This window comes from Giraffa tippelskirchi, chromosome 8, assembly GCF_054371585.1.
Source record: "Giraffa tippelskirchi isolate mGirTip1 chromosome 8, T2T-mGirTip1v1.2.pri, whole genome shotgun sequence".
Taxonomy (NCBI): Eukaryota; Metazoa; Chordata; class Mammalia; order Artiodactyla; family Giraffidae; genus Giraffa; species Giraffa tippelskirchi.
This window is the reverse complement of record NC_137282.1, coordinates 67,379,409-67,401,812: the sequence shown is the minus strand read 5'-3', so window position 1 is coordinate 67,401,812 and position 22,404 is coordinate 67,379,409. Positions and strand designations below refer to the sequence as shown.

Below are 22,404 nucleotides of genomic sequence, written 5' to 3'. Positions count from 1 at the left end.
CCATTCTGTGCTGTGTCAGCCCAGGAAGGAATCTTTCTTTCTGAAGTCTCAGCGCACACGCTCCACGTGATATCGGCCCCAGGTGGAAAGGCATGGAGCTGCTCGTAGGCCGACAGACCTAGGAAGCAGATGGGAGAATGACCGCCACTCTGCAGATGGAGAGACTGGGGAAACCCTGAGGGGCATATGCTTGTCCAGGGCCACACCACTTATGAGAAGAAGGAGCCTGGTCTGAGAGCAGCGGGGCCCTCGGAGCTCAGGCCCTGGCTGCACCCAGGCCTCCCCAGGGCTGTTGGCTGGGCTGGGTGGGTGTCACTGTGCCTGCACATGGCTTAAGGGTGGTGGTCGAGCAGTCAGAAACCCAGGGATTCGCTTGGGAAGTTTTGGGGAAGGGACCTCAGCACGAACCCCAGGAAATGATGTCACCTGCCGGCAACAGAACCCAACAGAACCCGCAACCCGGGTATCCAGGCCTCGAGAGCGGAGAGGAGCCCCCAGCCAGATCACTTGCTGCCGAGATGTTCTGCTGTTTGCCCCTGCCCAGAGGCCGGGGCCTCAGGAGAGCTCACAGGCAGTGTGCGTGGGCACCCTGTCGACGTTGGCTCAGGGCACCCCCGAGACGCCTCTGGCCCTTTGCCCGGAGAAACAGAAAGGTAACACGGGGAGCCCCAGGCCGGGCCAGGCCACCTCTCCCATGCCACCCGGAAACACCGGGTCCTTTGCCTGTGTGTGTGGATGCGGGTTTCTCGGGGTGTGTCTCCCTCAAGGAAGCCCAGGTGGATGTGGGGTCAGAAGCCTGCGGACAAGTTGTGTCCACACCCCAGGGGAGAGCATGCTGGGCGGGATGGGGAGAGTGCGGGCAGGGCCGGCCGCCCAGGCTGACCTCACACCCTCAGGTGGGTCTCTTTCCTCCCGGGTGGGGATCTGAGCAGACACACGTCTCTGACCCTTCTGGGCAGAGAAGTTCGAGCAGGCCGAAGCAGCGGCTCCACTGGCCAGGCCCAGCTCGGAAAACTCCCAGCATGGCTGGCTGACGGTCACTGTCGTTGCAGAGCTTCCCACGTGATGAGGCCGAGGACGGGGACACCCCATCCAGCTCCCGGAGGGAGGGGTCGGAGCACCACCCCCCCGCCCGTGAGGCCCAGTGCAGGCTCCAGGTGAGCGTGCCCACGGAGGCATCAGCCCCACCGGGGGCGAAGCGGAGGCGGGGAAGGCCTGCTGCCGAGACACCGCCCAGGATACACCCGGCGGCCCAGTCTGAGGCTGCCACGGAGCTCAGCACACCCGGCTCCGACCCAGAGTCCCGAGAACCCCGGCCTCTGAGGCAGCAGGAGGACCTGGAGCCCAGCACGCCAGAGCACAGAGGTGAGGACGCTGGGGCTGGTGTACGGGAGTGTGTGCGGAGGGGGTGCTGAGCTACACAGGGACGAGTCCCCGAAAGCTGCTGCTGGGCCTGCAGCAAGCGCTGGCCTCACACCCCCCGCCCCCCATCTTGCACACTTCAGTCCCAAAAGACATCCGACCCTGGGTATTCTTTGGGAATCTCTTGGAAGCTTTCTGTCCCGGGATACGCACATGCCAAGGCTGGCCTGCGGGCAAACGATGCTTCTCCCACAGCTCTAGCACTGGCCTCCAACTGGAACCAGGCTCCACTTCCCAGACCTGTCCCTACAGAGGTGGTGGCTCCAGGTGCAGGACCCAGGGATCCACCGAGGGCAGATGGAGAACCGAGACTTGCCCTCGCAGAGACACCAGGCCAGCTGGGTACTGGCCAGCACACCGGGCAGATCGGATCTCCGTGCCTGCAGGACCCCCAGCCCCAGGCACTGATGTCCCACCCCCTCAGCCAGAACCTCCACCTCCACGTGCACCTCTACCTGCTCGGCCTTTGGCAGGAGAACCCGAGGCAGAGGAGGAGTCACCGCCTCGGCAGGGAGAGCCTGCCCTGGCTCCCGCGCAACACCCAGACGCCCACGATGACTCACCCACCCCTGCAGGGAGAACGAGCCCCCGCTCTGGACAGAGACCCAGAGCCCTTGCCGGAAACACCACGTCCAGGGGAGCGGTCGGCTCTGCAGCCTCCATCCCTGTCTGCTCACCGTGGACGCCGTCAACTCGGTCTGCCCCCAGGGGACATGGAGTTCCTTTCCCCCGAACTGCTTTGCATTTGGTTTGTTTCCACCTTTCTGGTGATGTTTTCTTTTTTGCGTGGTTTCCTGTATTTTTGTTGGTTAAGTTGGGATTAGTAAACTTTTTCATCATTGTTGCAATTTGGGAACACTGTTGTGTAACTCTGGTGATACTGTGTTACCATCACCACTTTGTAGTTTCAGACCCGTTCCATCTTTATGCCCCACCCCCCAACAAAGCCTGGATTCAAGGCAAGCACGCCCTGTTCATCCCTCCGCCCGATCCTGAACACAGTTTCATCTTTTCCTTCTGCATTCCTTCCTATATTCTTGGTGTCCCCAATCAATGACTCTCAGTGAAATGACTGAAGGAGTTTTTTTCGGACGCTCCACCTACTGTAAGACTCCACTGGAGAGTTCTCATGTTTATGTCCTTTGAACTAGCCTTTGATAGCTGAAAGGACGTTGTACGTCCTTTCAAGATACCATGTGCCAAACGAAGCCCTTTTGGCAAATGCCATCATTATCTCCAGGCAGGCATTGCTGTTTGAAGGGTGCCATCTCAGCCAGAAGGCAGAGGCTGAGCTCCTCTTGTTGCACCAGCTCCCAAAAGAAGCCAAGAAAGGGAGCTGGAACAACAAACCACCCCAACGCCCAGGAAAGCGTTCTTCATGACAGAAGGCTAGAAAATGACCCAACATCCTTGTGGCCCAGAACCCCTCTAGAAATTCACTGTTCCATAAAAAAGAGAAACAGATGGGAAGTTCCAAGGAGAGGCAATGCCCATGGCCAGTGTATTTTAGAGACGGCCTGACCGCTCCGGGGAAGACACGCACTGACAGAACCCCTTGGGAAACAGCCGTGATAGTCCTCACTGTCGTAAGGGATTCCTCTGGGGACAACCTGCCCTGGGCACCACACGAGGGAGCAGACCGGCTTCTCTTCCTCTGCCCCCACACCATTCACTCATGAAGGCAGCTCAGGTGTTCTCATGCCCTGCCTGCCTGCCTGCCTGGCTCATCCGTGAGCTGTGACCACCTCCAGGACAGGACTCCACCTTCTGCTCTCTGTGTACCGTGAATCTGCACACAGTGGGCTTTCAGAACCTTAGGAGACTTGAGCCATTCCCACTCGAGCCAGAACCCTCCCCAGGAAGGAAAACAGCTGTGGAGTCCTTTTGGCCCCAGCACTGGTTCCGAAACCCTGGCGGCTCCTAGAGCCTCTACGGTGTGAAGAGGGAGGTCCCTTTTGACAGAGCTTTCCGGCCGTCAGATCTAAGCTGCTGTTTCACTGTCAGCTGTGTCTCTTCCGTTGCAGTGTTGCAGGTGGGCCACGCTGCTCCAAAGGAGCTCACAAGCTGAGTTTCAAGGGAGGTATTGAGAGGACAGGGATGGCTACAACGTGCTGCAAACTGAGTGAGGGTCCCCACAATCCTCAGCAAAGGTGTGTGGTGTGCAAGTGGGGAGTAGAGGGCCCCCAAGTTCCAAAGGAAGGGAGGTACTCGGGAGCTAAAGCCCTTGGCTGCTGTGGTAGCAGCTGCAGATGGCAGCTCGTCCACAGTGCACTTCGAATGAGGTCATATGAGCGGGACTCTGGAAATGGCTCCGAAATCCAGAGAAAGGGGTCAGGGTATGTGGGAATCCGGCGGGGGTGGGGGGTGGATGAAGGAAGGTGTCCTTCCTCTCTCCAGTGCAATTTGGTTTGGTGAGTCTCAAAGCTACCAGATGGCACTTCCCAAGTCAGGCCCCCGCAGGAATCAGGGTGGGCTGCATGCCTCGGCCCCTGCCACAGGGACAAGCCACACCAGTGGCCTCCCTGAGCTCCAATGGCCGGATCTGGGGGTTCTGTCTGGGTGCACACCTGCTTGTTCTGGCCAAGTTCCCCGCTTCTCTGAGCACCAGCTTCAACCTCTCGAATGAGGACATCGATTGCTACCTTGGCACGTTACTCTCTTCATCCTGTGAAGACTCATTAGGCTTATCCTACAATTACTAGCTGGCCCGAGGAGATATCTCCTGAATCCAGATTAAGCTGGAGTCTCCCAGGCTCATCTGGCATGTCTTCCCTGAAGTCTGCCAAAACCCACACCCTTGCGTTTCCAGGGACTCCCCTTAGCCAGCTGGGCAGAAAACCCAGCATGTTTCAAACAAGCTGACAGACAAGCGGGAGAGGACTCACGGGCAGACGGCTTCCCTCAGGTCTCGGGTGGAGCTCTGGGACCACAGCAGCAACAGGCCATCCCAGTCCCTGGGCTCAGCAGCGCCCTCATTCTCACGCCGGCGGCTCTGCCCTGAGGGGAGCAGGAAGGTCACCAACTGCCGCAGGCGGACCTCACGCCCCTCCCACTTATGGAGCCTGACCTCCCCCGGCCCCACCCCTTCCCCTACCCCAGCAGGACGAGAGCTCCTCTTCCCCTGGCTTCTAACGTGAGGCCTGGCCCTGGGCCCCGATTGGGCACTGCCCCAGTCCGGAGCCAATCACAGTGGCCAAGGAGGTGGAAGGCACCGATTGGCCAGGGCCAGGTCATGTGACCATACTCCCCAGGAAACTCAAATATTACCAAGATTCCCTAAGAAACCAATGAACAAAATTATCCAGTAAAGGCAAACCGTACTTTTTAATGAGGCCAAAGTCACAGAAAAAAAAAAAAAAAAAGCTTCACAATGAAGTGCTCAAGGAAGCTACAAAATAAACTTTCAAAAAAGTTTAGTAGTTTTTTTAATAGGGTGACGGAGAGCTATACCTATCCCATATATGTGAATTTAGGTTTAAACTAGATTTCCCTTGGCTATTTTATAAGACAAAAAAACCCACATCACCCCCTTTTACTCCCCCCCACACCCAAAAAGTGTTTTAATCTATTGAATTTTTGTGTCCTCAGTTGTGTCTGATTCACGGCAACTCACGATCTCTACACAGCCAGGCTCTTCCGTCCATGGAATTCAGGGCAATTTTTTCTGTCACAGTAAATGCCCACCCTGGGTGATCCAAACGGAAGGGCTCAGAGGCTCCTGAGAGACTAACTCCTTTCAGCTGAGCACAGAGCTGGCTCCTCACTGGGATGCCTGTGGCCTGGGGCTCCCAGAGGGGAGAGCAGCACTCGCCCCACCGTGTGGTCACTGCTGGAAGTGCAGGCTGCTCCTCACTCCCCCTTGACAGTGTCCCTGAGGGCAGAACAGTGTGAAGTTAATCAAGGTGGAAACGCAAACTCCAATGCAAGCAAACTTCCCTCAAGGTCTCCAATACCACTCAGGAACAGGGTATTGGAAACTGCAGGGGATGACATGAATGAAGATGGAGACTTGACACCTTACACCGAGTTCACTTCCAGTTATCCCTAGACAAACACTCCATGAAAACTTGTCACAAATCTAGAGGAACAATGAGCCGAAACCGGACACGTGCTTTGAGTCTTCACACACAAAACTAAAAGGCAGTCCACAAAAAAAACCAGGAGAATACAGTGGACTTTGCAAAATCAAAGATATCTACTGTGGGAAAGACCTCAGTACAAAAGCAAAAGACAGGTCACACATCGCGAGACGAATGAGTGGAAACACAAAGCTTATCAAGGATGTGTCTCCAAACAGACAAAGAACACCAACACAACAAGCCTGTGAAAACTAGGGAAAGGTCTGAAGGGACACCAGACTGAGGAAGACACACACAGAGTATCCCGGATGATGTCCAGCACTGAGGGCCTGAAGAATCAACAGTCTAGTTGTACCTCCTCAGGCCTGTGTGACCCTGGGTGAGGCCTCTGTTTCCCGGTGGCTCTGAGAGATGGACAGGGAGGAAGGGGAAGAGAAATCACTTGCATTTCTAATACTCACAGCAAAGTCTTCCAATGAGAAGGGAATTATCACCCCCACTGACAATGCCATTCACTGAAGTGATCCCCACGGGTCCATCTAACCCAGAAGGGAAGGAAGGACCTGTTCTCACAAAACGGCGAGAGATGGAAGAAGGAAGATCAAGCCCACACCAATCCCTGGAAAGAGAAGCTGTGCTCAGGGCTTGAAAGAATTCCTATTTGGAAAATGATATCCCAGCCCCACAAGGCAATCCACAGCTTCGATGCTATTCCTCCCAAAATGCCAATGCATTTTCGCACCCAACCAAGAATTGCAAAAGGGGTACGGAAACAGAAAAGAGCCTAAATTGTCAATACAATCCGACGAAAAAGCCCCGATACGGACATCCAAGGTTGTGTGAAAGGAAATTAGACGACCAAACTAGGATCCTCAGGAGAGTATCGGAGAAGGCAATGGCGACCCACTCCAGTACTCTTGCCTGGAAAATGCCCTGGACGGAGGAGCCTGGTAGGCTGCAGGCCATGGGGTCGCGCAGAGTCAGACACGACTGAAGTGACTTAGCCGCAGCAGCAGCAGCAGGAGCCGGACAGTATGCTATTGGGAATACAACAACACACACAGATCCAGATCGATGGAATAAAGTTGAGGGTCCAGACACAGACCCCAGCATCCATGCTCAACTCATCTCTGACACAGAAGGGGAGAATATCCAAATGGGAACAAGAAAGCCTCTTCAATACATGTCCATGGGAAAACCAGACAGCTACATCTGAAGAACGCTATTGGTTTTGATCTCAGACCACCTCAATATCAGGGAAAACCTCACCCTAAAGGCTGATGTCATGAGATAGCTAGAAAGAAGCGTAGGTCAAAGGCTCCTTAACATCAGAGTCTCCTTGCCATTTGCTGGGCGGAGGTAGAAATGGGTCTCTTCAAGTAAGGGAAAGAGGTACACGAAGTACACCAATGGGTTTCCATCCAATGGAACCTCTTCACAACAGAGAAGCTAAGCAAGCATTCACAAATGCAAAAGAGAGGAAACGGAACACGAGAGACTCCTTGCAAGTGGTGTATCTGAGAAGGGGTTCATATGGAAAGAGACGAAGAATGCACAGCACTCAGATTCCAAGAAACACCACCACCACCCTTGACCCTTCCCCCATGACCAACTCCGACCTAAAGCCTTTCTCTCCCTCTAACCTATCCCTAAAACATAACCCTCATCTAATCATATACATGTGCATTCCTAGCATCCATCCGTCCACACACGAGAGAGAAAGAGGAAGACACAGACTGAATTGAGAAAGGAAAAGAGAGGGACACAGCCAGAGAGAGACACGGAACCAAAGAGAGGAAAGGAGTCGATGGTCCAGACTTTTCATCAATCTGTCTCGAAGGTAGAAGCAATGACAGCGCCCATCCACCCCAGAAGGGGGAAAAGGACGGAAGGTTTGGAGAGGAAAAGACAAGAACGCAGGGAGCCATTAGAAGCTCAGCCACCCGCAGAAGCCGAGCTGGGACACTTGAACAGAATCTCAATGGAAACAGAGGACCAGAAAGTTGGCCACTCTTTTCTATAAGAGAGGGAGACCTTCGAGTCTTCCTTTCGGTCCTCCAACTTGGATGCGGGGTCTCAAAACAGTCAGGAGGGGGAGTGCCTTTTCCTGGGTACCACGGCACATCCAGGCCTCGTTCTGCCCCATTCTGTGCTGTGTCAGCCCAGGAAGGAATCTTTCTTTCTGAAGTCTCAGCGCACACGCTCCACGTGATATCGGCCCCAGGTGGAAAGGCATGGAGCTGCTCGTAGGCCGACAGACCTAGGAAGCAGATGGGAGAATGACCGCCACTCTGCAGATGGAGAGACTGGGGAAACCCTGAGGGGCATATGCTTGTCCAGGGCCACACCACTTATGAGAAGAAGGAGCCTGGTCTGAGAGCAGCGGGGCCCTCGGAGCTCAGGCCCTGGCTGCACCCAGGCCTCCCCAGGGCTGTCGGCTGGGCTGGGTGGGTGTCACTGTGCCTGCACATGGCTTAAGGGTGGTGGTCGAGCAGTCAGAAACCCAGGGATTCGCTTGGGAAGTTTTGGGGAAGGGACCTCAGCACGAACCCCAGGAAATGATGTCACCTGCCGGCAACAGAACCCAACAGAACCCGCAACCCGGGTATCCAGGCCTCGAGAGCGGAGAGGAGCCCCCAGCCAGATCACTTGCTGCCGAGATGTTCTGCTGTTTGCCCCTGCCCAGAGGCCGGGGCCTCAGGAGAGCTCACAGGCAGTGTGCGTGGGCACCCTGTCGACGTTGGCTCAGGGCACCCCCGAGACGCCTCTGGCCCTTTGCCCGGAGAAACAGAAAGGTAACACGGGGAGCCCCAGGCCGGGCCAGGCCACCTCTCCCATGCCACCCGGAAACACCGGGTCCTTTGCCTGTGTGTGTGGATGCGGGTTTCTCGGGGTGTGTCTCCCTCAAGGAAGCCCAGGTGGATGTGGGGTCAGAAGCCTGCGGACAAGTTGTGTCCACACCCCAGGGGAGAGCATGCTGGGCGGGATGGGGAGAGTGCGGGCAGGGCCGGCCGCCCAGGCTGACCTCACACCCTCAGGTGGGTCTCTTTCCTCCCGGGTGGGGATCTGAGCAGACACACGTCTCTGACCCTTCTGGGCAGAGAAGTTCGAGCAGGCCGAAGCAGCGGCTCCACTGGCCAGGCCCAGCTCGGAAAACTCCCAGCATGGCTGGCTGACGGTCACTGTCGTTGCAGAGCTTCCCACGTGATGAGGCCGAGGACGGGGACACCCCATCCAGCTCCCGGAGGGAGGGGTCGGAGCACCACCCCCCCGCCCATGAGGCCCAGTGCAGGCTCCAGGTGAGCGTGCCCACGGAGGCATCAGCCCCACCGGGGGCGAAGCGGAGGCGGGGAAGGCCTGCTGCCGAGACACCGCCCAGGATACACCCGGCGGCCCAGTCTGAGGCTGCCACGGAGCTCAGCACACCCGGCTCCGACCCAGAGTCCCGAGAACCCCGGCCTCTGAGGCAGCAGGAGGACCTGGAGCCCAGCACGCCAGAGCACAGAGGTGAGGACGCTGGGGCTGGTGTACGGGAGTGTGTGCGGAGGGGGTGCTGAGCTACACAGGGACGAGTCCCCGAAAGCTGCTGCTGGGCCTGCAGCAAGCGCTGGCCTCACACCCCCCGCCCCCCATCTTGCACACTTCAGTCCCAAAAGACATCCGACCCTGGGTATTCTTTGGGAATCTCTTGGAAGCTTTCTGTCCCGGGATACGCACATGCCAAGGCTGGCCTGCGGGCAAACGATGCTTCTCCCACAGCTCTAGCACTGGCCTCCAACTGGAACCAGGCTCCACTTCCCAGACCTGTCCCTACAGAGGTGGTGGCTCCAGGTGCAGGACCCAGGGATCCACCGAGGGCAGATGGAGAACCGAGACTTGCCCTCGCAGAGACACCAGGCCAGCTGGGTACTGGCCAGCACACCGGGCAGATCGGATCTCCGTGCCTGCAGGACCCCCAGCCCCAGGCACTGATGTCCCACCCCCTCAGCCAGAACCTCCACCTCCACGTGCACCTCTACCTGCTCGGCCTTTGGCAGGAGAACCCGAGGCAGAGGAGGAGTCACCGCCTCGGCAGGGAGAGCCTGCCCTGGCTCCCGCGCAACACCCAGACGCCCACGATGACTCACCCACCCCTGCAGGGAGAACGAGCCCCCGCTCTGGACAGAGACCCAGAGCCCTTGCCGGAAACACCACGTCCAGGGGAGCGGTCGGCTCTGCAGCCTCCATCCCTGTCTGCTCACCGTGGACGCCGTCAACTCGGTCTGCCCCCAGGGGACATGGAGTTCCTTTCCCCCGAACTGCTTTGCATTTGGTTTGTTTCCACCTTTCTGGTGATGTTTTCTTTTTTGCGTGGTTTCCTGTATTTTTGTTGGTTAAGTTGGGATTAGTAAACTTTTTCATCATTGTTGCAATTTGGGAACACTGTTGTGTAACTCTGGTGATACTGTGTTACCATCACCACTTTGTAGTTTCAGACCCGTTCCATCTTTATGCCCCACCCCCCAACAAAGCCTGGATTCAAGGCAAGCACGCCCTGTTCATCCCTCCGCCCGATCCTGAACACAGTTTCATCTTTTCCTTCTGCATTCCTTCCTATATTCTTGGTGTCCCCAATCAATGACTCTCAGTGAAATGACTGAAGGAGTTTTTTTCGGACGCTCCACCTACTGTAAGACTCCACTGGAGAGTTCTCATGTTTATGTCCTTTGAACTAGCCTTTGATAGCTGAAAGGACGTTGTACGTCCTTTCAAGATACCATGTGCCAAACGAAGCCCTTTTGGCAAATGCCATCATTATCTCCAGGCAGGCATTGCTGTTTGAAGGGTGCCATCTCAGCCAGAAGGCAGAGGCTGAGCTCCTCTTGTTGCACCAGCTCCCAAAAGAAGCCAAGAAAGGGAGCTGGAACAACAAACCACCCCAACGCCCAGGAAAGCGTTCTTCATGACAGAAGGCTAGAAAATGACCCAACATCCTTGTGGCCCAGAACCCCTCTAGAAATTCACTGTTCCATAAAAAAGAGAAACAGATGGGAAGTTCCAAGGAGAGGCAATGCCCATGGCCAGTGTATTTTAGAGACGGCCTGACCGCTCCGGGGAAGACACGCACTGACAGAACCCCTTGGGAAACAGCCGTGATAGTCCTCACTGTCGTAAGGGATTCCTCTGGGGACAACCTGCCCTGGGCACCACACGAGGGAGCAGACCGGCTTCTCTTCCTCTGCCCCCACACCATTCACTCATGAAGGCAGCTCAGGTGTTCTCATGCCCTGCCTGCCTGCCTGCCTGGCTCATCCGTGAGCTGTGACCACCTCCAGGACAGGACTCCACCTTCTGCTCTCTGTGTACCGTGAATCTGCACACAGTGGGCTTTCAGAACCTTAGGAGACTTGAGCCATTCCCACTCGAGCCAGAACCCTCCCCAGGAAGGAAAACAGCTGTGGAGTCCTTTTGGCCCCAGCACTGGTTCCGAAACCCTGGCGGCTCCTAGAGCCTCTACGGTGTGAAGAGGGAGGTCCCTTTTGACAGAGCTTTCCGGCCGTCAGATCTAAGCTGCTGTTTCACTGTCAGCTGTGTCTCTTCCGTTGCAGTGTTGCAGGTGGGCCACGCTGCTCCAAAGGAGCTCACAAGCTGAGTTTCAAGGGAGGTATTGAGAGGACAGGGATGGCTACAACGTGCTGCAAACTGAGTGAGGGTCCCCACAATCCTCAGCAAAGGTGTGTGGTGTGCAAGTGGGGAGTAGAGGGCCCCCAAGTTCCAAAGGAAGGGAGGTACTCGGGAGCTAAAGCCCTTGGCTGCTGTGGTAGCAGCTGCAGATGGCAGCTCGTCCACAGTGCACTTCGAATGAGGTCATATGAGCGGGACTCTGGAAATGGCTCCGAAATCCAGAGAAAGGGGTCAGGGTATGTGGGAATCCGGCGGGGGTGGGGGGTGGATGAAGGAAGGTGTCCTTCCTCTCTCCAGTGCAATTTGGTTTGGTGAGTCTCAAAGCTACCAGATGGCACTTCCCAAGTCAGGCCCCCGCAGGAATCAGGGTGGGCTGCATGCCTCGGCCCCTGCCACAGGGACAAGCCACACCAGTGGCCTCCCTGAGCTCCAATGGCCGGATCTGGGGGTTCTGTCTGGGTGCACACCTGCTTGTTCTGGCCAAGTTCCCCGCTTCTCTGAGCACCAGCTTCAACCTCTCGAATGAGGACATCGATTGCTACCTTGGCACGTTACTCTCTTCATCCTGTGAAGACTCATTAGGCTTATCCTACAATTACTAGCTGGCCCGAGGAGATATCTCCTGAATCCAGACTAAGCTGGAGTCTCCCAGGCTCATCTGGCATGTCTTCCCTGAAGTCTGCCAAAACCCACACCCTTGCGTTTCCAGGGACTCCCCTTAGCCAGCTGGGCAGAAAACCCAGCATGTTTCAAACAAGCTGACAGACAAGCGGGAGAGGACTCACGGGCAGACGGCTTCCCTCAGGTCTCGGGTGGAGCTCTGGGACCACAGCAGCAACAGGCCATCCCAGTCCCTGGGCTCAGCAGCGCCCTCATTCTCACGCCGGCGGCTCTGCCCTGAGGGGAGCAGGAAGGTCACCAACTGCCGCAGGCGGACCTCACGCCCCTCCCACTTATGGAGCCTGACCTCCCCCGGCCCCACCCCTTCCCCTACCCCAGCAGGACGAGAGCTCCTCTTCCCCTGGCTTCTAACGTGAGGCCCGGCCCTGGGCCCCGATTGGGCACTGCCCCAGTCCGGAGCCAATCACAGTGGCCAAGGAGGTGGAAGGCACCGATTGGCCAGGGCCAGGTCATGTGACCATACTCCCCAGGAAACTCAAATATTACCAAGATTCCCTAAGAAACCAATGAACAAAATTATCCAGTAAAGGCAAACCGTACTTTTTAATGAGGCCAAAGTCACAGAAAAAAAAAAAAAAAAAGCTTCACAATGAAGTGCTCAAGGAAGCTACAAAATAAACTTTCAAAAAAGTTTAGTAGTTTTTTTAATAGGGTGACGGAGAGCTATACCTATCCCATATATGTGAATTTAGGTTTAAACTAGATTTCCCTTGGCTATTTTATAAGACAAAAAAACCCACATCACCCCCTTTTACTCCCCCCCACACCCAAAAAGTGTTTTAATCTATTGAATTTTTGTGTCCTCAGTTGTGTCTGATTCACGGCAACTCACGATCTCTACACAGCCAGGCTCTTCCGTCCATGGAATTCAGGGCAATTTTTTCTGTCACAGTAAATGCCCACCCTGGGTGATCCAAACGGAAGGGCTCAGAGGCTCCTGAGAGACTAACTCCTTTCAGCTGAGCACAGAGCTGGCTCCTCACTGGGATGCCTGTGGCCTGGGGCTCCCAGAGGGGAGAGCAGCACTCGCCCCACCGTGTGGTCACTGCTGGAAGTGCAGGCTGCTCCTCACTCCCCCTTGACAGTGTCCCTGAGGGCAGAACAGTGTGAAGTTAATCAAGGTGGAAACGCAAACTCCAATGCAAGCAAACTTCCCTCAAGGTCTCCAATACCACTCAGGAACAGGGTATTGGAAACTGCAGGGGATGACATGAATGAAGATGGAGACTTGACACCTTACACCGAGTTCACTTCCAGTTATCCCTAGACAAACATTCCATGAAAACTTGTCACAAATCTAGAGGAACAATGAGCCGAAACCGGACACGTGCTTTGAGTCTTCACACACAAAACTAAAAGGCAGTCCACAAAAAAAACCAGGAGAATACAGTGGACTTTGCAAAATCAAAGATATCTACTGTGGGAAAGACCTCAGTACAAAAGCAAAAGACAGGTCACACATCGCGAGACGAATGAGTGGAAACACAAAGCTTATCAAGGATGTGTCTCCAAACAGACAAAGAACACCAACACAACAAGCCTGTGAAAACTAGGGAAAGGTCTGAAGGGACACCAGACTGAGGAAGACACACACAGAGTATCCCGGATGATGTCCAGCACTGAGGGCCTGAAGAATCAACAGTCTAGTTGTACCTCCTCAGGCCTGTGTGACCCTGGGTGAGGCCTCTGTTTCCCGGTGGCTCTGAGAGATGGACAGGGAGGAAGGGGAAGAGAAATCACTTGCATTTCTAATACTCACAGCAAAGTCTTCCAATGAGAAGGGAATTATCACCCCCACTGACAATGCCATTCACTGAAGTGATCCCCACGGGTCCATCTAACCCAGAAGGGAAGGAAGGACCTGTTCTCACAAAACGGCGAGAGATGGAAGAAGGAAGATCAAGCCCACACCAATCCCTGGAAAGAGAAGCTGTGCTCAGGGCTTGAAAGAATTCCTATTTGGAAAATGATATCCCAGCCCCACAAGGCAATCCACAGCTTCGATGCTATTCCTCCCAAAATGCCAATGCATTTTCGCACCCAACCAAGAATTGCAAAAGGGGTACGGAAACAGAAAAGAGCCTAAATTGTCAATACAATCCGACGAAAAAGCCCCGATACGGACATCCAAGGTTGTGTGAAAGGAAATTAGACGACCAAACTAGGATCCTCAGGAGAGTATCGGAGAAGGCAATGGCGACCCACTCCAGTACTCTTGCCTGGAAAATGCCCTGGACGGAGGAGCCTGGTAGGCTGCAGGCCATGGGGTCGCGCAGAGTCAGACACGACTGAAGTGACTTAGCCGCAGCAGCAGCAGCAGGAGCCGGACAGTATGCTATTGGGAATACAACAACACACACAGATCCAGATCGATGGAATAAAGTTGAGGGTCCAGACACAGACCCCAGCATCCATGCTCAACTCATCTCTGACACAGAAGGGGAGAATATCCAAATGGGAACAAGAAAGCCTCTTCAATACATGTCCATGGGAAAACCAGACAGCTACATCTGAAGAACGCTATTGGTTTTGATCTCAGACCACCTCAATATCGGGGAAAACCTCACCCTAAAGGCTGATGTCATGAGATAGCTAGAAAGAAGCGTAGGTCAAAGGCTCCTTAACATCAGAGTCTCCTTGCCATTTGCTGGGCGGAGGTAGAAATGGGTCTCTTCAAGTAAGGGAAAGAGGTACACGAAGTACACCAATGGGTTTCCATCCAATGGAACCTCTTCACAACAGAGAAGCTAAGCAAGCATTCACAAATGCAAAAGAGAGGAAACGGAACACGAGAGACTCCTTGCAAGTGGTGTATCTGAGAAGGGGTTCATATGGAAAGAGACGAAGAATGCACAGCACTCAGATTCCAAGAAACACCACCACCACCCTTGACCCTTCCCCCATGACCAACTCCGACCTAAAGCCTTTCTCTCCCTCTAACCTATCCCTAAAACATAACCCTCATCTAATCATATACATGTGCATTCCTAGCATCCATCCGTCCACACACGAGAGAGAAAGAGGAAGACACAGACTGAATTGAGAAAGGAAAAGAGAGGGACACAGCCAGAGAGAGACACGGAACCAAAGAGAGGAAAGGAGTCGATGGTCCAGACTTTTCATCAATCTGTCTCGAAGGTAGAAGCAATGACAGCGCCCATCCACCCCAGAAGGGGGAAAAGGACGGAAGGTTTGGAGAGGAAAAGACAAGAACGCAGGGAGCCATTAGAAGCTCAGCCACCCGCAGAAGCCGAGCTGGGACACTTGAACAGAATCTCAATGGAAACAGAGGACCAGAAAGTTGGCCACTCTTTTCTATAAGAGAGGGAGACCTTCGAGTCTTCCTTTCGGTCCTCCAACTTGGATGCGGGGTCTCAAAACAGTCAGGAGGGGGAGTGCCTTTTCCTGGGTACCACGGCACATCCAGGCCTCGTTCTGCCCCATTCTGTGCTGTGTCAGCCCAGGAAGGAATCTTTCTTTCTGAAGTCTCAGCGCACACGCTCCACGTGATATCGGCCCCAGGTGGAAAGGCATGGAGCTGCTCGTAGGCCGACAGACCTAGGAAGCAGATGGGAGAATGACCGCCACTCTGCAGATGGAGAGACTGGGGAAACCCTGAGGGGCATATGCTTGTCCAGGGCCACACCACTTATGAGAAGAAGGAGCCTGGTCTGAGAGCAGCGGGGCCCTCGGAGCTCAGGCCCTGGCTGCACCCAGGCCTCCCCAGGGCTGTCGGCTGGGCTGGGTGGGTGTCACTGTGCCTGCACATGGCTTAAGGGTGGTGGTCGAGCAGTCAGAAACCCAGGGATTCGCTTGGGAAGTTTTGGGGAAGGGACCTCAGCACGAACCCCAGGAAATGATGTCACCTGCCGGCAACAGAACCCAACAGAACCCGCAACCCGGGTATCCAGGCCTCGAGAGCGGAGAGGAGCCCCCAGCCAGATCACTTGCTGCCGAGATGTTCTGCTGTTTGCCCCTGCCCAGAGGCCGGGGCCTCAGGAGAGCTCACAGGCAGTGTGCGTGGGCACCCTGTCGACGTTGGCTCAGGGCACCCCCGAGACGCCTCTGGCCCTTTGCCCGGAGAAACAGAAAGGTAACACGGGGAGCCCCAGGCCGGGCCAGGCCACCTCTCCCATGCCACCCGGAAACACCGGGTCCTTTGCCTGTGTGTGTGGATGCGGGTTTCTCGGGGTGTGTCTCCCTCAAGGAAGCCCAGGTGGATGTGGGGTCAGAAGCCTGCGGACAAGTTGTGTCCACACCCCAGGGGAGAGCATGCTGGGCGGGATGGGGAGAGTGCGGGCAGGGCCGGCCGCCCAGGCTGACCTCACACCCTCAGGTGGGTCTCTTTCCTCCCGGGTGGGGATCTGAGCAGACACACGTCTCTGACCCTTCTGGGCAGAGAAGTTCGAGCAGGCCGAAGCAGCGGCTCCACTGGCCAGGCCCAGCTCGGAAAACTCCCAGCATGGCTGGCTGACGGTCACTGTCGTTGCAGAGCTTCCCACGTGATGAGGCCGAGGACGGGGACACCCCATCCAGCTCCCGGAGGGAGGGGTCGGAGCACCACCCCCCCGCCCGTGAGGCCCAGTGCAGGCTCCAGGTGAGCGTGCCCACGGAGGCATCAGCCCCACCGGGGGCGAAGCGGAGGCGGGGAAGGCCTGCTGCCGAGACACCGCCCAGGATACACCCGGCGGCCCAGTCTGAGGCTGCCACGGAGCTCAGCACACCCGGCTCCGACCCAGAGTCCCGAGAACCCCGGCCTCTGAGGCAGCAGGAGGACCTGGAGCCCAGCACGCCAGAGCACAGAGGTGAGGACGCTGGGGCTGGTGTACGGGAGTGTGTGCGGAGGGGGTGCTGAGCTACACAGGGACGAGTCCCCGAAAGCTGCTGCTGGGCCTGCAGCAAGCGCTGGCCTCACACCCCCCGCCCCCCATCTTGCACACTTCAGTCCCAAAAGACATCCGACCCTGGGTATTCTTTGGGAATCTCTTGGAAGCTTTCTGTCCCGGGATACGCACATGCCAAGGCTGGCCTGCGGGCAAACGATGCTTCTCCCACAGCTCTAGCACTGGCCTCCAACTGGAACCAGGCTCCACTTCCCAGACCTGTCCCTACAGAGGTGGTGGCTCCAGGTGCAGGACCCAGGGATCCACCGAGGGCAGATGGAGAACCGAGACTTGCCCTCGCAGAGACACCAGGCCAGCTGGGTACTGGCCAGCACACCGGGCAGATCGGATCTCCGTGCCTGCAGGACCCCCAGCCCCAGGCACTGATGTCCCACCCCCTCAGCCAGAACCTCCACCTCCACGTGCACCTCTACCTGCTCGGCCTTTGGCAGGAGAACCCGAGGCAGAGGAGGAGTCACCGCCTCGGCAGGGAGAGCCTGCCCTGGCTCCCGCGCAACACCCAGACGCCCACGATGACTCACCCACCCCTGCAGGGAGAACGAGCCCCCGCTCTGGACAGAGACCCAGAGCCCTTGCCGGAAACACCACGTCCAGGGGAGCGGTCGGCTCTGCAGCCTCCATCCCTGTCTGCTCACCGTGGACGCCGTCAACTCGGTCTGCCCCCAGGGGACATGGAGTTCCTTTCCCCCGAACTGCTTTGCATTTGGTTTGTTTCCACCTTTCTGGTGATGTTTTCTTTTTTGCGTGGTTTCCTGTATTTTTGTTGGTTAAGTTGGGATTAGTAAACTTTTTCATCATTGTTGCAATTTGGGAACACTGTTGTGTAACTCTGGTGATACTGTGTTACCATCACCACTTTGTAGTTTCAGACCCGTTCCATCTTTATGCCCCACCCCCCAACAAAGCCTGGATTCAAGGCAAGCACGCCCTGTTCATCCCTCCGCCCGATCCTGAACACAGTTTCATCTTTTCCTTCTGCATTCCTTCCTATATTCTTGGTGTCCCCAATCAATGACTCTCAGTGAAATGACTGAAGGAGTTTTTTTCGGACGCTCCACCTACTGTAAGACTCCACTGGAGAGTTCTCATGTTTATGTCCTTTGAACTAGCCTTTGATAGCTGAAAGGACGTTGTACGTCCTTTCAAGATACCATGTGCCAAACGAAGCCCTTTTGGCAAATGCCATCATTATCTCCAGGCAGGCATTGCTGTTTGAAGGGTGCCATCTCAGCCAGAAGGCAGAGGCTGAGCTCCTCTTGTTGCACCAGCTCCCAAAAGAAGCCAAGAAAGGGAGCTGGAACAACAAACCACCCCAACGCCCAGGAAAGCGTTCTTCATGACAGAAGGCTAGAAAATGACCCAACATCCTTGTGGCCCAGAACCCCTCTAGAAATTCACTGTTCCATAAAAAAGAGAAACAGATGGGAAGTTCCAAGGAGAGGCAATGCCCATGGCCAGTGTATTTTAGAGACGGCCTGACCGCTCCGGGGAAGACACGCACTGACAGAACCCCTTGGGAAACAGCCGTGATAGTCCTCACTGTCGTAAGGGATTCCTCTGGGGACAACCTGCCCTGGGCACCACACGAGGGAGCAGACCGGCTTCTCTTCCTCTGCCCCCACACCATTCACTCATGAAGGCAGCTCAGGTGTTCTCATGCCCTGCCTGCCTGCCTGCCTGGCTCATCCGTGAGCTGTGACCACCTCCAGGACAGGACTCCACCTTCTGCTCTCTGTGTACCGTGAATCTGCACACAGTGGGCTTTCAGAACCTTAGGAGACTTGAGCCATTCCCACTCGAGCCAGAACCCTCCCCAGGAAGGAAAACAGCTGTGGAGTCCTTTTGGCCCCAGCACTGGTTCCGAAACCCTGGCGGCTCCTAGAGCCTCTACGGTGTGAAGAGGGAGGTCCCTTTTGACAGAGCTTTCCGGCCGTCAGATCTAAGCTGCTGTTTCACTGTCAGCTGTGTCTCTTCCGTTGCAGTGTTGCAGGTGGGCCACGCTGCTCCAAAGGAGCTCACAAGCTGAGTTTCAAGGGAGGTATTGAGAGGACAGGGATGGCTACAACGTGCTGCAAACTGAGTGAGGGTCCCCACAATCCTCAGCAAAGGTGTGTGGTGTGCAAGTGGGGAGTAGAGGGCCCCCAAGTTCCAAAGGAAGGGAGGTACTCGGGAGCTAAAGCCCTTGGCTGCTGTGGTAGCAGCTGCAGATGGCAGCTCGTCCACAGTGCACTTCGAATGAGGTCATATGAGCGGGACTCTGGAAATGGCTCCGAAATCCAGAGAAAGGGGTCAGGGTATGTGGGAATCCGGCGGGGGTGGGGGGTGGATGAAGGAAGGTGTCCTTCCTCTCTCCAGTGCAATTTGGTTTGGTGAGTCTCAAAGCTACCAGATGGCACTTCCCAAGTCAGGCCCCCGCAGGAATCAGGGTGGGCTGCATGCCTCGGCCCCTGCCACAGGGACAAGCCACACCAGTGGCCTCCCTGAGCTCCAATGGCCGGATCTGGGGGTTCTGTCTGGGTGCACACCTGCTTGTTCTGGCCAAGTTCCCCGCTTCTCTGAGCACCAGCTTCAACCTCTCGAATGAGGACATCGATTGCTACCTTGGCACGTTACTCTCTTCATCCTGTGAAGACTCATTAGGCTTATCCTACAATTACTAGCTGGCCCGAGGAGATATCTCCTGAATCCAGACTAAGCTGGAGTCTCCCAGGCTCATCTGGCATGTCTTCCCTGAAGTCTGCCAAAACCCACACCCTTGCGTTTCCAGGGACTCCCCTTAGCCAGCTGGGCAGAAAACCCAGCATGTTTCAAACAAGCTGACAGACAAGCGGGAGAGGACTCACGGGCAGACGGCTTCCCTCAGGTCTCGGGTGGAGCTCTGGGACCACAGCAGCAACAGGCCATCCCAGTCCCTGGGCTCAGCAGCGCCCTCATTCTCACGCCGGCGGCTCTGCCCTGAGGGGAGCAGGAAGGTCACCAACTGCCGCAGGCGGACCTCACGCCCCTCCCACTTATGGAGCCTGACCTCCCCCGGCCCCACCCCTTCCCCTACCCCAGCAGGACGAGAGCTCCTCTTCCCCTGGCTTCTAACGTGAGGCCCGGCCCTGGGCCCCGATTGGGCACTGCCCCAGTCCGGAGCCAATCACAGTGGCCAAGGAGGTGGAAGGCACCGATTGGCCAGGGCCAGGTCATGTGACCATACTCCCCAGGAAACTCAAATATTACCAAGATTCCCTAAGAAACCAATGAACAAAATTATCCAGTAAAGGCAAACCGTACTTTTTAATGAGGCCAAAGTCACAGAAAAAAAAAAAAAAAAAGCTTCACAATGAAGTGCTCAAGGAAGCTACAAAATAAACTTTCAAAAAAGTTTAGTAGTTTTTTTAATAGGGTGACGGAGAGCTATACCTATCCCATATATGTGAATTTAGGTTTAAACTAGATTTCCCTTGGCTATTTTATAAGACAAAAAAACCCACATCACCCCCTTTTACTCCCCCCCACACCCAAAAAGTGTTTTAATCTATTGAATTTTTGTGTCCTCAGTTGTGTCTGATTCACGGCAACTCACGATCTCTACACAGCCAGGCTCTTCCGTCCATGGAATTCAGGGCAATTTTTTCTGTCACAGTAAATGCCCACCCTGGGTGATCCAAACGGAAGGGCTCAGAGGCTCCTGAGAGACTAACTCCTTTCAGCTGAGCACAGAGCTGGCTCCTCACTGGGATGCCTGTGGCCTGGGGCTCCCAGAGGGGAGAGCAGCACTCGCCCCACCGTGTGGTCACTGCTGGAAGTGCAGGCTGCTCCTCACTCCCCCTTGACAGTGTCCCTGAGGGCAGAACAGTGTGAAGTTAATCAAGGTGGAAACGCAAACTCCAATGCAAGCAAACTTCCCTCAAGGTCTCCAATACCACTCAGGAACAGGGTATTGGAAACTGCAGGGGATGACATGAATGAAGATGGAGACTTGACACCTTACACCGAGTTCACTTCCAGTTATCCCTAGACAAACATTCCATGAAAACTTGTCACAAATCTAGAGGAACAATGAGCAGAAACCGGACACGTGCTTTGAGTCTTCACACACAAAACTAAAAGGCAGTCCACAAAAAAAACCAGGAGAATACAGTGGACTTTGCAAAATCAAAGATATCTACTGTGGGAAAGACCTCAGTACAAAAGCAAAAGACAGGTCACACATCGCGAGACGAATGAGTGGAAACACAAAGCTTATCAAGGATGTGTCTCCAAACAGACAAAGAACACCAACACAACAAGCCTGTGAAAACTAGGGAAAGGTCTGAAGGGACACCAGACTGAGGAAGACACACACAGAGTATCCCGGATGATGTCCAGCACTGAGGGCCTGAAGAATCAACAGTCTAGTTGTACCTCCTCAGGCCTGTGTGACCCTGGGTGAGGCCTCTGTTTCCCGGTGGCTCTGAGAGATGGACAGGGAGGAAGGGGAAGAGAAATCACTTGCATTTCTAATACTCACAGCAAAGTCTTCCAATGAGAAGGGAATTATCACCCCCACTGACAATGCCATTCACTGAAGTGATCCCCACGGGTCCATCTAACCCAGAAGGGAAGGAAGGACCTGTTCTCACAAAACGGCGAGAGATGGAAGAAGGAAGATCAAGCCCACACCAATCCCTGGAAAGAGAAGCTGTGCTCAGGGCTTGAAAGAATTCCTATTTGGAAAATGATATCCCAGCCCCACAAGGCAATCCACAGCTTCGATGCTATTCCTCCCAAAATGCCAATGCATTTTCGCACCCAACCAAGAATTGCAAAAGGGGTACGGAAACAGAAAAGAGCCTAAATTGTCAATACAATCCGACGAAAAAGCCCCGATACGGACATCCAAGGTTGTGTGAAAGGAAATTAGACGACCAAACTAGGATCCTCAGGAGAGTATCGGAGAAGGCAATGGCGACCCACTCCAGTACTCTTGCCTGGAAAATGCCCTGGACGGAGGAGCCTGGTAGGCTGCAGGCCATGGGGTCGCGCAGAGTCAGACACGACTGAAGTGACTTAGCCGCAGCAGCAGCAGCAGGAGCCGGACAGTATGCTATTGGGAATACAACAACACACACAGATCCAGATCGATGGAATAAAGTTGAGGGTCCAGACACAGACCCCAGCATCCATGCTCAACTCATCTCTGACACAGAAGGGGAGAATATCCAAATGGGAACAAGAAAGCCTCTTCAATACATGTCCATGGGAAAACCAGACAGCTACATCTGAAGAACGCTATTGGTTTTGATCTCAGACCACCTCAATATCGGGGAAAACCTCACCCTAAAGGCTGATGTCATGAGATAGCTAGAAAGAAGCGTAGGTCAAAGGCTCCTTAACATCAGAGTCTCCTTGCCATTTGCTGGGCGGAGGTAGAAATGGGTCTCTTCAAGTAAGGGAAAGAGGTACACGAAGTACACCAATGGGTTTCCATCCAATGGAACCTCTTCACAACAGAGAAGCTAAGCAAGCATTCACAAATGCAAAAGAGAGGAAACGGAACACGAGAGACTCCTTGCAAGTGGTGTATCTGAGAAGGGGTTCATATGGAAAGAGACGAAGAATGCACAGCACTCAGATTCCAAGAAACACCACCACCACCCTTGACCCTTCCCCCATGACCAACTCCG

General features: G+C 55.0%; 2 protein-coding genes across 2 annotated transcripts; both read left to right on the top strand.

The window, feature by feature from the left end:
• The first annotated feature begins 312 nt into the window (after nucleotides 1-312).
• Nucleotides 313-2,270, top strand: LOC145517118 (uncharacterized). Its single transcript, XM_081519379.1, has 3 exons — nucleotides 313-653; nucleotides 1,053-1,365; nucleotides 1,618-2,270. The coding sequence occupies exons 1-3, from the start codon at nucleotides 417-419 to the stop codon at nucleotides 2,244-2,246; spliced, it is 1,179 nt and encodes a 392-aa protein (XP_081375505.1). The 5' UTR covers nucleotides 313-416; the 3' UTR covers nucleotides 2,247-2,270.
• Nucleotides 2,271-13,571: 11,301 nt separating this feature from the next.
• LOC145517150 (uncharacterized) lies at nucleotides 13,572-17,553 on the top strand. The gene is made up of 3 exons (XM_081519412.1): nucleotides 13,572-15,939; nucleotides 16,339-16,651; nucleotides 16,904-17,553. Exons 1-3 carry the CDS (start codon nucleotides 15,703-15,705, stop codon nucleotides 17,530-17,532), a joined length of 1,179 nt encoding a protein of 392 aa, XP_081375538.1. The 5' UTR covers nucleotides 13,572-15,702; the 3' UTR covers nucleotides 17,533-17,553.
• The last annotated feature ends 4,851 nt before the right edge of the window (nucleotides 17,554-22,404 follow it).

Coding starts and splice junctions, on each gene's coding strand:
- LOC145517118 (XM_081519379.1), top strand. CDS start 417: ATGATGTCACCTGCCGGCAACAGAACCCAACAGAACCCGCAACCCGGG. Junction 654..1,052: donor TTGCCCGGAGAAACAGAAAG/GTAACACGGGGA, acceptor CTGTCGTTGCAG/AGCTTCCCACGTGATGAGGC. Junction 1,366..1,617: donor CAGCACGCCAGAGCACAGAG/GTGAGGACGCTG, acceptor CTTCTCCCACAG/CTCTAGCACTGGCCTCCAAC.
- LOC145517150 (XM_081519412.1), top strand. CDS start 15,703: ATGATGTCACCTGCCGGCAACAGAACCCAACAGAACCCGCAACCCGGG. Junction 15,940..16,338: donor TTGCCCGGAGAAACAGAAAG/GTAACACGGGGA, acceptor CTGTCGTTGCAG/AGCTTCCCACGTGATGAGGC. Junction 16,652..16,903: donor CAGCACGCCAGAGCACAGAG/GTGAGGACGCTG, acceptor CTTCTCCCACAG/CTCTAGCACTGGCCTCCAAC.